This window comes from Theropithecus gelada, chromosome 4 (assembly GCF_003255815.1).
Source record: "Theropithecus gelada isolate Dixy chromosome 4, Tgel_1.0, whole genome shotgun sequence".
In the NCBI taxonomy this organism is placed as follows: domain Eukaryota; kingdom Metazoa; phylum Chordata; class Mammalia; order Primates; family Cercopithecidae; genus Theropithecus; species Theropithecus gelada.
Window position 1 is genome coordinate 48,284,355 of NC_037671.1, and position 17,342 is coordinate 48,301,696.

At 42.4% G+C, this 17,342-nt stretch overlaps 1 protein-coding gene across 3 annotated transcripts in view; it reads right to left on the reverse strand.

Annotated features, from left to right (window-relative positions):
- Positions 1-17,342, reverse strand: part of CLIC5 (chloride intracellular channel 5) — a 173,396-nt gene that overhangs the window by 46,990 nt on the left and 109,064 nt on the right. For all 3 annotated transcript variants that reach the window (XM_025382424.1, XM_025382425.1, XM_025382426.1), the window contains exon 2: positions 5,157-5,266. In XM_025382424.1, the coding sequence (XP_025238209.1) occupies positions 5,157-5,266 (110 nt within the window). The remainder of the gene's footprint in view (positions 1-5,156; positions 5,267-17,342) is intronic.

The following is a 17,342-nucleotide window of genomic DNA, read 5'->3' on the forward strand; positions in this document are numbered from 1 at the left end:
ACTTTTTTTGACCTATAAACAGCCCCAGATATGGCCTTTGGGTAGCCAGGAAAATAAACAAACTATTAGATTGAAAACAAAACTATTAAATGAAGACGTTTTCAAAAGTCTTCTTATTGCTAAGATTATTCCTCCACAAACACCAGGTAGGCTAGTACCAAGGATTCTGAACCAAGAACCTCCTATTGGGGAGTATTGGTGAGTAAGAAGATACCTGAGAGAAAGCCTTACGATTCAAGCTCCATGAAGGAAAAGACCCAGAACCATGCCTGGCATATAGGAGGCCCTCAGTAGATACATATTTTTAATGGCTACATGAATAAAGCATGCATTTTTGAGACAGCTACAGTGGCTCATGCCTGTGATCCCACCACTTTGGGAGGCTGAGGCGAGAGGATCGCTTGAGCCCAGGAGTTTGAGACCAGCCTGGGCAACATAGCGAGACCCCATCTTTACAAAAAAAAACAAAAAACAAAAATTAGCTGGGCATGGAGGCATATGCTTACAGTCTCGGCTGCTTGAGAGACTGAAGCAGGAAGATTGCTTGAGCCCAGGAGTTCAAGGCAGTTGTGAGCCATTGATGTCACCACTGTACTCCAGCCTGGGGGACAAGGTGAGACTCGGTCTCAAAACAACAACAACAAAAACTCATATATTTTAAATTTAAAAATGAGTGATTGTAGCTGCAAAATTAGAAATCAAATGTTGGTCTGACATTGGTAAAAACTTCAATCCAGTTATGAAGGCTTTCAGCTTTTAGTTGAATGTGGGGAGGACCAGCAGGCAACTCCACTGCTACAGTACTCGTGCTCCACCATAATCTACCTTAATTCAAGCATCTACTGTTCTCAAAATATGACTTATGATGGTTCTAGGTTTACTAGAAAGAAGTTATTTTTCTTTAAATATTAAAAAATTCTGTTCAACATACATAAATCAAAAATCTAGGAGTCAGAAATTGTGCCTATTTTTTAAAAATTATGGGGTTATTTAAATGCTATCTTAAGTTAAAAACAATTTATTTTCTAAGTAAATGCAACTTCTGCTTTGTGATTGTATTCAAATAGAACACTTGGTTTGTGAAAGTTATTTCTTTTTATAGCAAACTTTGCTGGGCCCAGTAGGATCTTTTAGGTAACATATACATATATATGTAATAGGAAGCAAATTTGGTCCCTAAGAAGACAGACAGCTCTTTGGTGTGCCTGTTGGTTTCTGGGTCAGACACTTAAAGAAATCCAAGATAACCAAAGCAACAGCGCATTTCTCCCCGCTGGGAAAGAGGAGACCCAAAAGTCCTAAATTATCCTGAAAGAAAGTCCTAGATGATGGAGAAGTGGGTGAAATTCTGGAACACAGCCCCAATCGAATGAATGAACAATTAATTAACTGAGCAATTAATTGAACTTTCTGCACTTAGCCCACAGCAGTGCTAAGTGGTGTTTCTGGTGTGCACTGGGGAGCACACTGACTACCTGCAGGAAGGCCAAGTGCAGTGGAAAGGAAAGTGGCCTTGTGTTTGACACGGCTAGGTCCTGTTAATATCCAGGAGTGTGCTTCTGTGTCTGTGCCAGCTGGTCAGAATGCAAGAGCAAGAAGGGAGCAAAGTGAGGGGGAAGAAGGGCCGGCAGATTGGGGAAAATGGGAAAGGGGAGGCTTATACTAAAATAATGTAGGGAAGAGGAGAGAAAATGGTGGCGACTTCCAAGACAGAGCTGGAACGTCGGATTCACCCCAAATGCTCTCTCTGAGAATGCCACATTTCTTGTGGGAGTCGGGAGTGGAAAACATTAAACGCAGAAACTGTAAAAAAGTAAACAGTGGGGGTAGAGGAGTCTGTAATGAAACAAATTCCTGGCGTAATCAGTTTGGGAGGGGAAGAGAAGAATTTCAATTACTGTGCTACTCCCATGTCCCTCCCCAAACACACACGCTCTCCAGCTGCATTCTGAGGCACTTGGAACTCAGACAATTGAGACGGAAAGTATTTTTAAAATCTAATTTACTTAGTCCCTTTGTTTACTTTGTGCATGTCCCTCATTTTAGACAATGAAAGGACATTCTTTATTTGCTCCTGGTTTTTAGAGCTGACACAAGGCAGCAACATGTGTGCTCTCAGTCACCGCTCTGTGGCTTAAAGATACAGAAATGTGTTGTGGTGGTGGCGGTGGGTTTCTTCCTGGGACTCTAGAGAATCATGGCCACTGGAGTCAGACGCCCTTGGAAAGTACTGCCTGCGGCCACCGATGCTTAGCTAGAGTTGCTGCCCTCTGTCTTTGTTGACCCTGCTTCAGCATTTATAGTTGAGACTATATCATTAGCATTGGATGACATATTGCCAGGTATGATTTATGAACTGTGTAATGAGTGTCGGTCTTCTTTTCCTTACTGGATTGCCAGCTCCGGGAACCCAGTGATAATTCTAAGAATAGCCAACACACATGGAGTTCTTGCTATGAGTCAGGTACAGGACTGATAGCAAATGTTTTACATGGCCTGCCTCAATAAATCCTCACCACAATCCTATTGATTAAAAACACACATTGTACAGGTGAGGAAACCAAGGCTCTGAAAGTTCAAGATTATTCAGTCACTAAAGGGTGGTACCAGGAAAATAAATCAGTTTTCTTAGAAATTACTGTGTGTGTTGGTGGGTGGGGGGGACAGTAAGAAAGTTTTCTTATCTGGAAAAATGGAGTGGTGCTACTTGCCTGGCCTACGTCAAAGGGGTGTTGGCTGGACCAGGTGTGTTCGTGTGAAGGAGGAACCAAACCATCTGAAGCACGCGGGCAGAGGTAGTTCCCTCTCCCACTCTCTTCGCCAGCAGACATACAAGTCCTCTCTCACACATGGCAATCCAAACACCTCCAATTCTCCACTGAAGGAAGCTGCTCTTTCAGAAGTCTGCTACTCTCTTTACTTATCGCAGACACTAATTGCATAGTGGATGCAAGTTCATTTATTTGACAGATAGTAGTTGAGGACCTTTGAAAAGCTGGTTGCTATGAAGGATACAAAGAAACTTAAAACCCGATCCCAGTCTGTCCTTGAGGGACTTAAGGTCTCATTTGAAAGATGAAACAAACTTCATAACTGATGTATTACGGAGAGCATAGTTTTTGAACCAAGCAGATGGAGTTTTTAGCCCCTCTAATTTCTAGTTGGCATCTTGGGCATGTCATTTAAATATATCTGTCTCAGTTATTTCTCAAATAACACAGAGTAGTAAGACCTCCTTCAAGGATTATACATTATTATTATTATTATTTAATGAGAAAGCTCTCACCAGCTGTAAAGCATTAGGGGTGCAAACCTCATAACTTGATGAAACACTGAATAACGACACAAGGCAACATAGACAGCAGGTGCTGGGTGATTCTGGAGGGAGGCTGGGTTGATAGGTGTGCTTGTGAGTGTGGGGGGATGGGTATGAGATGGCCTCACAGAGGGGGTGGGGCTGAAGCTGAGCCTGAGGCCAGGGACAAGAAGGAAGAGAGGGCCTGTTTTAGACGGAGGATGCAGCTCAGCCAAGGGATAGAGGATCGAATGAAGAAGAACAGCAGAAGGCAGACCAGCCTGACAGAGTAGATAGGTCACAGTGAGAAGTGTTGGGAAAGAGTGTTGGGAAGAATGAAGGAAAAGACAGATCGGCTTTGGATGCCTCAAGTCTGTGGACAATGGGAAACATCAAAGGTTCCCTGTGCATGAAAGTGGCCTGATTAAAGCATTATTTTAGGAAGAATAACCTTAGAATCACATAAAGGATGGGCCAGACAGAGAGAAAAAGAGAGAGAGAACGTGTGAACCTGGAAGACCAGTTTGAAGAACAGGATGAGACTATCAGGATGGCAGTGGTGAGACTTGAACCAGTTGTAGGCTTTGAGAATGAAAAAGAGAGTTTGGAGGAAGAGAGAGTGCAATAAGAGAATGCTCTAGACTTGGCTACTGATCAACAATGAAGGCAGCAATAGAAAGGAGCAGGAAGTGTTTAGTGCCTGGAAAATGGAAGAAAAAGGCCAGGCGCGGTGGCCCACGCTTGTAATCCCGGCACTTTGGGAGGCAGAGGTGGGTGAATCACAAGGTCAAGAGTTCAAGAACAGCCTGGCCAAGATGGTGAAACCCCGTCTCTACTAAAAATACAAAATTAGCCTGGCGTGGTGGCACGTGCCTGTAATCCCAGCTACTCAGGAGGCTGAGGCAGAGAATTGCTTAAAGCCAGGAGGCAGAGGTTGCAGTGAGCTGAGATCGCACCACTGCACTCCAGCCTGGGTGACAGAGTGAGACTCTGTCTCAATAAATAAATAAATATATAAAAACAAAAAGAAAATAGAAGAAAAAAGGAGTTCAGGAAGAGCTCAACTCAAAGGAAAAGGATACAAATTGATGTATACAATGTTAGACATATATGATAACAGAACATCCAAGTGAAAATATCTAGATGAGAGCAGGGCTCTGGGTGTAGAATAATTCATATAAAGATGACAAGGAGAATATGTCAAGCTCACCAGGGATGAAGGTAGAGGCAGAAGATGAACACTCATGGGGTGAGCCTCGAGCTGTTCCACATTTAAACAACAGGTAGAAGACAGAAAACAGAATACATTCTGTGGGAGTGAAAAGAGTGTGGTTCCTGGTGTTTGTAAGTCATGAAACTGCACTCTAAAAACAGAACAGTAGCTACTTTCCACCCAAGCCTGTAATCTAGAGCTGTCACACTGAGGACTTCTAAAGCTGGGAACATAGCATAGGAAAGGGTCTGGATCACAACTCTCTGAAGACTCAGACTCTCACACCTGAAGTCCTGCTAGGGTCCCACAGATGATGGCCTTAGTACTACTGAAATGACTAATCCTGTATTTTTAGATGTCTGTGCCCATCTGTGCACTGGACACTTAGTTGCAATGCCAGTGCCCATTCCTTCCTTCTTCTTTGCTAATGGAAACTTGCTAATCAGGTCAGTGAAGTGCGTGGCACCAAGTGAAATACTTGCCTTTGCAGACTGTCTTGTAGCCAAGACTGGACCCTGAGACACAGTTTTGGACAATGAAGTGTGAGCAAGGGGCTGCTGGGAGCCAAGGGAGGCTTTTGCCCTCCTTCATGGAAGGTTCTCTGTTCGTGCAGCTAAACATACTCCTCATTTATGCAATGTACTTTACCTTTTCAGATCCACAGTGGTGACATTGAACACGACTCCTTTCAGCCAGAGGATCATGAAGAGGCGCTGAGAGAATGGACAGTTGCCAATGCTTTCCCCATCGATTCCAGCCTGGAAAGAAGAGAACCAGTGTCCTGAGTGGGCAGGTGCAATTAGCAGAGGGAACATAAGATTGTAACGCCCAAATGCAGGTCTGAGGAGACCTTACTAAAACCATGTCCCAGCAACTTCAAAGGGCAGTAGCCTGATATTATTCATCTTTGTCTTCTTAATGTCCATGCAGGACAATGCCTGGCACCATATAAGGGCTCAATAAATACTTGCTGAACTGAAATGCAAAATCATAACTTTATGAAATCATAGAACCCTGGCATCTTGTGGTAAAAGTAGACCTGCAACGTCACTTAGTCTGATACAAATGATGTTGGAATGCCAACTTCTACACCCCCAAGTAATCATCTAGTTTCTGCTTGAATATCTCCACTGACCAGTCATTTGTATTAATATAACTCAAAGCAGTTCATTCTGAGGATTGCTCTAACAGTTAGAAATGCTTTCCTTTAGTACCTAGCCAAAATATGTTCCTCTGTAGTTTGCCCTCCCCCACCCCCTGGTCCTTGGTTCACACCACACGGATGTCATGAATATAAATATCTCAGACTTTGATCCCATATCCCTATATGGAGGCTAATCAGGAAGCTCAAGGTTTTAATCAATACGCCACTTAGTTCTGGCTAGTACTTGGCCTTCACTGTCAATAAGCTATTCATTTGTTAAATTACACTTTTACTCAACAAATACATATTGACTATCAGTTATGTGCAAGGCACTAGAGAAAATTGCCCAGGAGATTCAAAACTGAATTCCTCCAAGGAGCTTATGGCCTTCTGTAGGGTGGGCTTGGGGATAAGACAGAAACCCATGTAAAAATAACAGCATTATTATTGGGTGTTCTGCACTTCTGTCATTTCATTTCCCTTCCTCTAAATAATAGGCTTTTTTAGGTCTGAAAAACAAGTCTTCTTTACTGCACTTCTGAGTGGGCTGCAGATCCATGAATTTCATAAAGAATTAATTTCAAGCAAACCTATGAACAAACAAAAAAGGTTGGGGAATTGGTCTCTGTAGAATTCATTTCCATTGGGTGGTTTATTGGCTGCCAACATAATACTTAGAGGAAGAAATAACCCATTTGCTCCAGACTCTGATGTTGGCTGCCCTGGAAACCATGGCCCCTGCAGGTGGCCTGGCAGGGGATTCCACTGACAGGGAGGGCATGTGTGGGCCTGGGTACTGAAGACTCGTGCAAAGCTGTAAACAATCCAACCAACATCCAGGAATGGGGGCTTCCTGAGGTTTTGTTTTTGTTTTTGTTTTTTCAAAAGAAAGGGAGAAAACAAATGCATTCCCAAAGCTCAGCACGGTTTTCCCCCTTGAGGTTTGTTTTGCTGCTGCGGCATTCAGGTGGGGAGGCAGCGATGCCTTCTTTCATACATTAGAACCTCATTATGCACTTTTTTCTACCTTGCAAGTTGCTCCCAGCAGGGGCTCAGGTTTATAATGGAAAACTGGAACCTTTGACAGTTCGCTGTATGTAATTGCTATGAAATTACAGTTATTTTACCTTCCTCTTAACTATACCAAAAGCCCCACTCCCTATACAGTTCTCACTTTTCCCCAGTGCTGGAAACAGACCCACCCCTGAGTCTTGAGAGAGCACGGACTCTGTTACATAAAATGGGAAAGGTGGGAGAGCACAGTGTGGGCGCTACACCTGCCCACAGAGCTAAAGTTACCAATAAAACATGCTCAGACAGGTGGCTACCAATTTAATAATAGCTTGGTCCTAACTTGAGTTTATGATGTAAGTTCCCTAGGAACTTCTCAAGAAGCACTTGACAGGTACCAGGTTCTGGGTCCTGTAAGACATCCCGACACAGGAAGAATTCCCCCAGGGCCAGGAATGGTGGAAGTAACAAGAGGAGAATTGAAAAAAAAGCAAAAATAAAAACAGAAGCCAGATCCATATACTGTTACCTGTTTTCCTCTGGTGGTGGTGGTGGGAGGGTAAGGGAATTGAAGGAGGAACTAGCAAAATAGTGGATTTATCAACTACATTAAAAATTCATATAATAATAATATTAATAATAACTTATGTCTATATTGTCAGGCATTGTTCTAAAGGATTTACCTATATTATTAACTTGTTTATTTCTCATGAGAAGCCTGTAAAGAGGGATATTTTCAGCTCTTACAAATGTGAAACGGAGGCCTAAGGTTATCATCGTGGTGAAGCCAGGATGAACCAAGGTGGTCTGGCTAGAGATCCAGTGCTCTGAGCTGCCATTCCTGGAGCCAGCCTGAGGGTCCAGCCAGGTGACAGGTCCTCCCCCGGTGCTGCGAGGGCTGGTGTTGAATTTTATGGACATCCTCCGGTCCATGTGCAATCAGCTCTGCCTGGAGCTTAGGGCATGGTGTCCTTCATGGCTCCCTACATTTTCATTATGTCTTATTAATCTTATATTAAACTATGATTCTAGGTTTAGTAAACAAAAATTGTCAAAGGCCAATAGAAATATGCGAGGATGCTACCATTTACTTCCACTGTCTGGGTGTCCCTCTTTCAGCTTCCTCTATTCCCCCTCAAACCCCAACAGCCTTGTGGCCCTAAGAAATAGTTTGTTAAACTCATGGGTTATATGTGATGAGCTGTGACAACCACCTGAAACATCAACAGAGAAGAACCAGGTGGGGTTCAGCTGGACCCCACATCCTGAAAAGTGTGAGGGAAAACCCAGGTGGACTTTGTTCCAGAGAGATTTTGAGCACTGGGGGCCAGGGACCGGCACAAAAGCAGTGTCCTAGGTGGAATCATGTTCCCCCAAATTCATGTCCCCCTGGAATGTGTGTATGGGACCTTACTGGGAAACAGGGTCTTTGCAGGTGGAATCAACTTTAAGATGAGGTCATATTGGATTAGAATGGGCTCTAAACATGGCTGGTGTCCTTACAAAAAGAGGGAACTTTGGGCACAGACATGCAGAGGACAAAGTCATGTGAAGATGAAGGCAGTGATTGGAGTGATGTATCTACAAGCCAACGAACGCCAAGGATTGGTGGCAGACACCAAAAGCTAGAAGAGACAAGGAAGGATTCTTCCTCGGAGCCTCTGGAGAGAGCCTGGTCCTGCCCACACCTTGATTTTGAACTTCTGGCCTCCAGAACTGTAAGAGAATCAATTTCTGCTGCTTTCAGCTATACTGTGTATAGCAATTTCTTGGAAACTAATGCAATAAGGGAAGCGTCAAAAGACGATGGTATATATATATTAACAGCTAATGGCAAACTTCCCAAGGTCAAGATTCTGCTTTGAACACAATTGCCAGCTATAATCCCAAAGTACTTCCTGTTCTCTACAGTGTATATAACAACTTATTATAAAATATCATACCATATATAATATTCCATATGATGATACCAGTACTAGTAGCATAATGTAATTATATAAGCTGTATGATTGTACTTCATGTTATATGCTTGATACTTCGTATTATATGCTATTATATATTGCCTTTCATATGATCTCTCTCCACATATTATGAGCTTAGCTCCCTCAAAACACAGTTGATGTTTTATTTTGTTTGGCTTCAGCAGCAACAAGCACAGGCACCTGAAACTTACTTCATATTCAGTGCCTATTTAAAAGGATGCACATTGAGGGGAGGGTGATGTCCCTCCCTTTTTGTGGCTTGAGGATCTCAAAATTATCTCACTGGCATTCTGAAAAGCATCCTAAAATACATGCATACATACTACATACACACATACATGGCTAGCCTGAGTTATGTAGCACACTAGCCGGAGACTGTGGTTCTAGACCCATCTCTGCTTCTACTTCACCATGTGAATGACCTTAGGTAAATTATCTCCTCTTGGCCTCAACCATTGCACCTATAACTTCCTGCAATTTTGTAAATTCAAGTGGAAAATGGAGATTTGTTTAAGACTGTGGTTCTCAAACATTTTAGTCTTCAAACTCTTTTATGCTTTTAAAGATTGTTGAGGATCCCAGAAAGGTTTTATTTATGTGGATGATAGTTATTGATATTTACTGTGTTGTAAGATAAAGCCAAATCTAAATATTTATAAAAATGCTATAATTAATGTGTCTATTAACATAAACATAAAATAACTATATTTTCTAAAAATAAAAGAAATTTAGTAAAAGTGGCAATGTTTTATATTTTTACAAAATCTTTAACATCTGGCTTAATAGAAGTTGGCTTCCACATTTAATCTCTTGGTATTTAGTTGGGGTATATGGGGCTTTTGTTGTTGTTGTTGTTGTTTTTGAAACAGAGTCTTGCTCTGTCATCCAGGCTGGAGTGCAGTGCCGCGATCTCAGCTCATTGCAACTTCTGCCTCCCAGGCTATAGCAAATACTGACAAATACTAAGTCTGAGTAAGCACGGTGTGTCAGCCAGTTGCCCTTTTAAGTAAAAACTGCTTTGTGAGGGAGGCAGCTGGTTCAGCTGGCAACTCAATCATACAAGTGCTTTTCCTTTCACAACCATGAGACTTTGGAATGCAGCCAAAGAGCTTATGTGCATTTCCCATTTCATCAACCAGAATGTTTAGAAGACATGTATGCAAAAGTTGAGATATAATAACATTATATAATTTTTAATGCTTCATCAAGGACATTCATAATTGACGCTGTTTTTTGTTTTTGTTTTTGTTTTTTTTTCTGCATATGCATGACTGGCTAGTACCACTTATGCCACTGCTTGGATCTGTGCTGAAACACCAGTGAATTTACCTACGAAATGCCAATCCCAGAGAGAGAAGCATACCATCTTGATGTAACTCTAAAAATAGTTGTGACCTCTTAAAACCCCTGAAAGCCTTTTAGGGACCCCAGAAGTCTATGAACAACATTGGAGAACCATTGCTTTAAGACGTTCCATGGACACACCAGGTATGTAATTCTTGGTCTACAGATAATGAAGGGAAAGCTGATAATTGGCCAAAAGTCACTCGAGGGTACCCAAGTCCGGAAGTGGGAGGAATCGTTCAGAGAGGATCCAAGAAGAAATTGTAGAAAGTGACCAGATGACATTGAAGCTTGATAGATGTGTCAGTTATCAACTTACTGCCTTTCAGCTGCAATGCACCCTTGAATATATGCTCTGTGAGAATGGGGAATTTCTTTAAACATTTCTCCTTTAAAGTGAGTACAAAGTTAGGCTTTCTCACCAAGGAGAACTAGACGGGCACTACAGGAGGAAGAGGCTTTCTTGCTGACTGTGGTGTGGGCTGGGGGTGGACGGTGTAGCTGTGACAGCACGCAGTGGAGCCATCCCAGCTATAGGCTCAGCATGCAACCCACCTGGCACCTCGTAGCCTCAGCCTGGTAATAACCTTTCCAGCACTCTTGACACAGAAACCAAAGCCCCCATTAAGCCTATATCCAGCTGGCCTATGGCCAGGGTGTCCACATAGCTTGGTCACTTCCTTTGCAAGCCCCATGTGTCCTGAAGGCCTTCTTCTCCACTGACACCTGGATCCTGCTGCACGCTGTACCGATGCTGATTGCTTGTTCCCTGCCTGAACTCTGGGGCGTGGCCTATTGCTTGCTCAGCAACTCCAGACCAGCTCTGGCCTGACCAAACCAGTGAACTTCTGTGCCAGGTTGCGAACAGCTTCTAAGTTTGTCCTTCCCTGGCTCCTCTCCCTCAGCCCTAGGGTACTGTAGAGAGTTTCCTTATATGTCATGGTTACTCTTTTATCTTACGTAATACTTCATGTTGAATTTCTCCTGTTTAACCTACCATGTAGTTTCTCACTCCTGATTGGACCCAGACTACCTCAGATGCTTAAATGTCTGTTATTTCAAAATGTAAGATTTTTATGACCTTTGATTTCTTTAAAAACCTGGCAAGGTTAAGTCCTGGATGAAGTATTAGGAAGGAAACCTCAGTTTTCTCAAGAAAGATAATTAAGTCACCATTTACGTCACATTCCCACTTTTTGTTGCTGTCGCCCATGAAACTTGTCCCTGAGGACTCAAGTGATTAAATAATTTTGTTAAGTGTACAGATAAAAATTATACAACAGTAGGGCTGTATCTGACCTCAGGAATGCTGTACTCCAGCTCTTTCTTTTTACTGGTAGAGAAATAGGCCCAGAAAGGTTGAATGAATTGCCCATGGTAGCACAGCCAGTTCCCACAGCAGAATCAGGTCTCTCTAACTCCTGACTTCCAGCTTTGAGCAGACTACGTTGGCTGTTGTCCTTCAGAAAAGAGTGGCAAAGTGGCAAAGGCCACACGACGAGGACTTTCTTTAAACATAATAACTCATCTAAACTGTTTAGACAAAGAAGCTTTCTTCATAATAATATTTGCAGCTGTCCATTTTTAATTAGTTAGTGTAAGTCAGACAACATTTCTAGTTGTGACTATTTTTTTTTTTAACACCAAACGGTCTATCCTTCCAACAATTTGGCTGGTAAGACTTCAATTAGCAGGGATGGGACTTGGTGGTACGTGGTCCACATGAGGACAGAGAGGTCTGCTCTTGAAGAAATCAACATTCTCTTTCACAGAAGCCACAAAAGGCCTAATTCACTGGGGTTACCCAGGCATTTTTCATTCAAGAAACAGGTAACAGGTATACATTTGAGGCTACAGAGACCCTCAACATTTATCTAAAGTTTAACATATGGGCTGAATCAGCTCTATGTAGACTGCTCCTTGTACATTGTGATATGAAGAATTCTAGGTATGCTGGTCAGAGTTCTCCAGAGACGGAACCAGCACAATATGTATGTGTGTGTGTGTGTGTATTTTTATATAAATATATATATATACACACACACACACATATGTGTACATATATACACACACACATATCCTGTTATATCTACTATATATGGAGAAACATAGACACATCTTATTTTAATAGAATACACTATAATAACATTACATATATGTATATGTATATAAATACAAATACATACCAGTTGGAGTGTGAAGATTGAGAGATTTATTTTAAGGTACAGGCTCACACAGTTCTGGAGGCTTGGTGTGTTCAGAATCTGCAGGGTAGGCCAGCAGGCTGAAACCCCAGGGAAGAGCCACAGTTCGAATCCAAAGACTGTCTGCTGGCAGCATTCCCTCTTCTTCAGAGGAGGGGATCAGTCTTTTTCTCTATGAGACCCACCCACACTATAGAGGGCAATCTGCTTTACTCAAAATCCACCAATTTGAATATTAATGTCATCAAAAAAAAAAAAAAAAAAAAGCACCTTCACAGAAGCATCCAGAATAATGTCTGGTCAATATCCAGGCACTATGGCCCAGCCAAGTTGATGCATAAAGTTAACCATTACGCCTGGCATAAACATTTTACTTGATTCAGGTAACCTGTTAATTCAGTATCTGTCATCTGCACCTTAGCTCACCAGATGGTTTTGTAAACAATTGAATATAGTTGTGTACATGTCCCCTTCCAAAAGAACTCGTAGTAAGCTCCAGACTTAGCAGGCTCCTTGGTTTACATCTCTAAGTGAGCAGGGTCCAGTGGTGCCTTTGATGTATAACTAGCCTGGTTTGATGGTGGCTTTGGGCCCAAGGCCACCTACAACTTTGTATGTTGCACAATGCCACTGTGTTTGTGGCCTGTTGGAGTGTCTGTCCTTCAGCCTGCCTTGAGCTTTACGTCCATCCACCACTGAGTGTATATTCATCCTCCCGTACTTCAAGACACTCTCTGAGAAAGAACTGCCCTTTCCAACTCAACACCACTGCCCCTTCTCCCAGCCCCTTCTTTCTACTCCCACGTGGCTTCTTTCCTATTCTTCCATGTCCCACTATTTGAATAAATGAATGGGTTTCTTTTAAACCTCTTGCCAGCTCTGCTTCTGTTTAACAACTTCTGAAATTGTTGTCTTTTAATCTCTTTCTGGGTTAGTCAATTTTTTTCCTTTGTGTCTTCACCTACCTGGTATTTGTCTTATAGCTAAAACTTTTGATTATCCTTTCTTCTTAAAGCTTAGCCATCTGCAGCCTCCCTTGCCACTTGGTGCCTCTTAGGAGGCAGGGGCCGGCTTTACAGGCAGGCAGTCTGTGCAGTTGAATAATGGGGCCCCACACTTAGTTTAATGCTCTACTCTTGCTATCCTGAAATTCTTAATAATTTTGGAGCCTAGATCCCTCATTTTCATTTGGCAGTAGGCACTGCATGTTATGCACTGGCCCTGCCTGTGGCCCCCTTTTTCTTCCTCATTCTTCTTGCTGACATCCTCCTCTTTCTGGTATTTGCCCTCTCAGCTCACCACTCTTCCCCTCCATGCTTGGTGCTCTTTGGAGAACTTATCTATTCTTGAAAACATGATTGTCCTTCCCAAGTCAGCAATAACTCTGGCTTCTAGGCCTATAAACATGCTACTTACCCTAAGCTTTAAACAAAAGTACAAAGGAGAGTCAGAGAAGGAAAGAAAACAAGGGAAAATGTTGAAAGGCTGTAGGGCTTGCTTGGCTCAAGTCTCCCTTGTTGGTTCCACCTCCTAGCCTATCTCATTCCAATGTCATATGTTATTCTAGAATTTGCCTCATTTCAATTAAATATCTCACCAGTTACTAGATACTTGAGGTTTTCTTATAAGTCAGACAATATGCCTTGTTATTACTATTTTTCAAAACTAAATGATCTGCCCTTCCAGTAATCTAGTTGCTATGCTCCGTTAGCATGAATGTGACTCAGTGATTTATTTATCTACTCTCAGAAACCTGTAAGTACTCAAGAAATATAAGTTTAATGGCCTTGATATATCTTCCAAGTGATTCCACCAATCTTGGGAAGGCAGAATGGCTCTCATATGTTAATACTATAAACCTGCACTGTGCCTTGGGAAAGCCCAGAGTCCACACTCTCTGCCTCCAAGTTTGGCTGTTTCTGCTCACTAGCCCAGGTGTAATATTTAACAGCTAAATTCCATTGCAGTAGAGGCAGATTTCAGTCCTCAACTTCACAGAATACTGTGGTACAGTGTTAGGGGCATTGTATAGACCCATGCAGACCTGGGTTCAAATTCCTCCACAACACCAACCAGCAGAAAAAATGTCTGCAGCACTATTTCCAATCCTGTATGCCCTTCATAACCTTTCCACAGTCCCAGCTAGAGGTGGAGTCCACATTTCCCTTCTTCTTAAAATAGGGCAGGCCTTTGTGGCTGCCTGCGTGAATGGAATATGGCAGAAGTTACACAATGTGTGACTTCGGAGATTAGGTAATAGAGGGTGATACAGCTTCTGCCTATCTCTCTCTCTCTGTATCTTTTGGTATGCTTGCCCCTGGAACCTAGCCACCATGTTGTGAGGAAACCCAGAGCACATGAAGAGGTTCTCTGTAGTGTTCCAGCTAATAGTCTCAGCTAAGTTTTCAGATGACAGGTTGCCTCAACAACCAGACAAGAGAATGAATGTAATTTCTGATTATTGCAGCCCCCAGGTATTGACTTGTCCCAAATGACATCTACTGAAGTAAAATTAGCCATTCTCACCAAGTCTTGGCCAAACTGCAGGTTTGTGAGCAAAATAAGTGTTGTCATTGTTTAAAACCACTAAGTTTTGGGCTGGTTTGTTACTCAGCAGGCAACTCACCTACACACTTAGCCTCAGGCCCCTTATCTTCAAATTGGTGGCAGAGTTGTTATGTAATTGGATAACAATATGTAAAACATATAGTATTTCCTTTATACATTTATGATTATTGTCATATGGCCAGAGAAGAACAACATTTAGGAAGAGCTTCTTAAACACTCTGTTTATGAAATGCTATGCCTTGGTAAAGAGTCAATAGACCTCTCTTTGATGGCACAAAACTTCAATAGTACCTAGTGTTCAGGGTTTTGTGTATGAAGCAATAAATTCAACAAAGAAAGCAAATACAGGAGGAACTACAGCTACAGTTCATTGACCAGAGGAGAGTGTTCCTAAACTAGGTCAGTCATGCATTTACTATGAAGAGAGAGAGGGAAAAGTGACTCATGTTTGGTTAACTGTTGGTACAATGATAGATACATGCATGTATGTTCTTTACAAGACCATTGAATTTCTGTGAAAAGCAACACCCTCCAACCAGACACCTTTTTCAAGTCGTTCAAGAGTCAAAGATGAGAAGGGCTGGAACCCAAGGAATATAGATGGTTGAAGCTGAGGGATCAGGTCTGGGACCGATTCCTGGAAGTTTTCTACTGAAGTTTATTGGAAGCCTTTGTGTTCTCTCAACATCCGGAAACATTTTCACAGCTATTTAAGGTACTGTCATCCTATTCTTTAGACCTGATTATGGCTCTCAATGCTTGGATCAGGAAAGCTGAAAGCTGGAATTCTTCCACCTCAGAAATGTACCAAAACACAGGAAACCAAAGAGCGATACAAATCTACAGCCTCAAATAAACACAACTCCTTTCCACACTGGCTTAATTTGAAGAAGAGGTCTCCTCACTTAAGCCTTCCTTGGAGAATCCCTATCCTAATAGAGGAAATATGTTTTCCACTTAATGAGGCCACTGTCAAAGTTTTGCTTTCCTCCCTTGACACTTTTTTTATTTGTTATCCAAGATACTATGGAAATTAATGGCAGCTCTTGATCATGAATCCATTCCCCCTACATTTAAGGAATAACCCTGCAATTCCTATAATCCTCATACCAAACAAGGATATCTTGACATTGAGCTCTCCTACTCCTACAAAGGTTGGTGTGTGGGATCCTGAGATAGCTGAGATTCCTCAATTATTACTCATCTGCCCTTCTGTTCTGGTTGTCTGAATGTCGAGTTTTGAATATAGCCTCTTAATAGGATAAGCTGGTCTGGAAAGACTTTAGAGACATCCCAAAATCTGTCATCCTAGCTCTCTGTTGGTTTCAATAATCACTCATGAATCCCACACTCAAATATAACAAATTAAAAGCTTATGACACTAAAATGAAATCTGAGTCCTGAGGTTTATTAATTAGGGTCATGTACATCTGAGAACTTATGCAAAAAGCTTTTGCAAAATTACTAGTTTATAATATGTCAACAAAGTATATTTTTAGAGCTTGAAAATTCCACTCAACTAAGCATTTTAAAAACTGGAATGCCCAGACCCCACTGTCAGATATTCTGATTTAATTAATCTGGGGGTAGGGCTCAGACATCAGAATTCTTTTCCCTCAAAGTTCTCGAGGTGATTCTAATGTTCAGTCAGGACCGACAGCTTCTGATCTGGTGGTACCCACAGTGGGAGATGTCCAGTAGAATCACCAAAGGAGCTTGTTAAACAAACAAAGAAACAAATGAGCTCCCTGACCCCACTGTAGACATGCAGAATCAGTCTCTGGGCTCGGGACATGTGTGACGGGCTGGACCAAGCACCGACTGTAGCACTTGGACGTTGTTTCTCCCTCCTCTTTTTGTTTCCTTTTTCCTTATCTAAACCGGAAACTCCTTCACATCCTGGCCCCACTCCTACTTCCCACTCCGTTTCTGTGCTGTTCTTCTTCACCTTCCATCCCTGCACAGGCCCTGAAAGAAGTGCACCATTTTGAGTTGTTCAGGGAATGGAGAGCTCATTTTGGATCAAGACATCTGGAGAACCTCAAGTCAATGCAGCCATAAACAACGCCAAGAACTTCACGTGCCAACTAATATTTTTATGGTTGCATCTCCACATAGAACTCTTCAGTTCTGCCAGGTGGGTCTTCCCTGAGGGTGACAGAGTGCTGTGACTGGGTATAGAAACCCTAGCCACTGGGCTCAAGTTCTCATGTGGTCAACCACAGGCCATATGTACCCAATCACATTTGCTCTCTCCAGCCACCTTCCTCTAGTCAGCCATGGTGAAAAATGTGCCTTTTAAAAAAATTCAGGGTACTCATAAGGTCCTGTTTTGGGCTTTCTTGGCTATGTGGAGTGCCAGCAGGCTTTATCTCCATTCTCAACCATATGCAGGCACTTGGCCACTTGGGCAGGGTGGATCCACACAGCCAGATATGCATCTTCACCAAGGTCCTGCTTGGTTCCAGAGACTAGGGATGTAGTGATGTGGTGATGAATGAGACATAGTCCCTCTCTTGAGAAGCTGTCACACAACAGAGGCAGCAAAAAGTAAAGAGATGATGGCCAGGTCACCACTGAA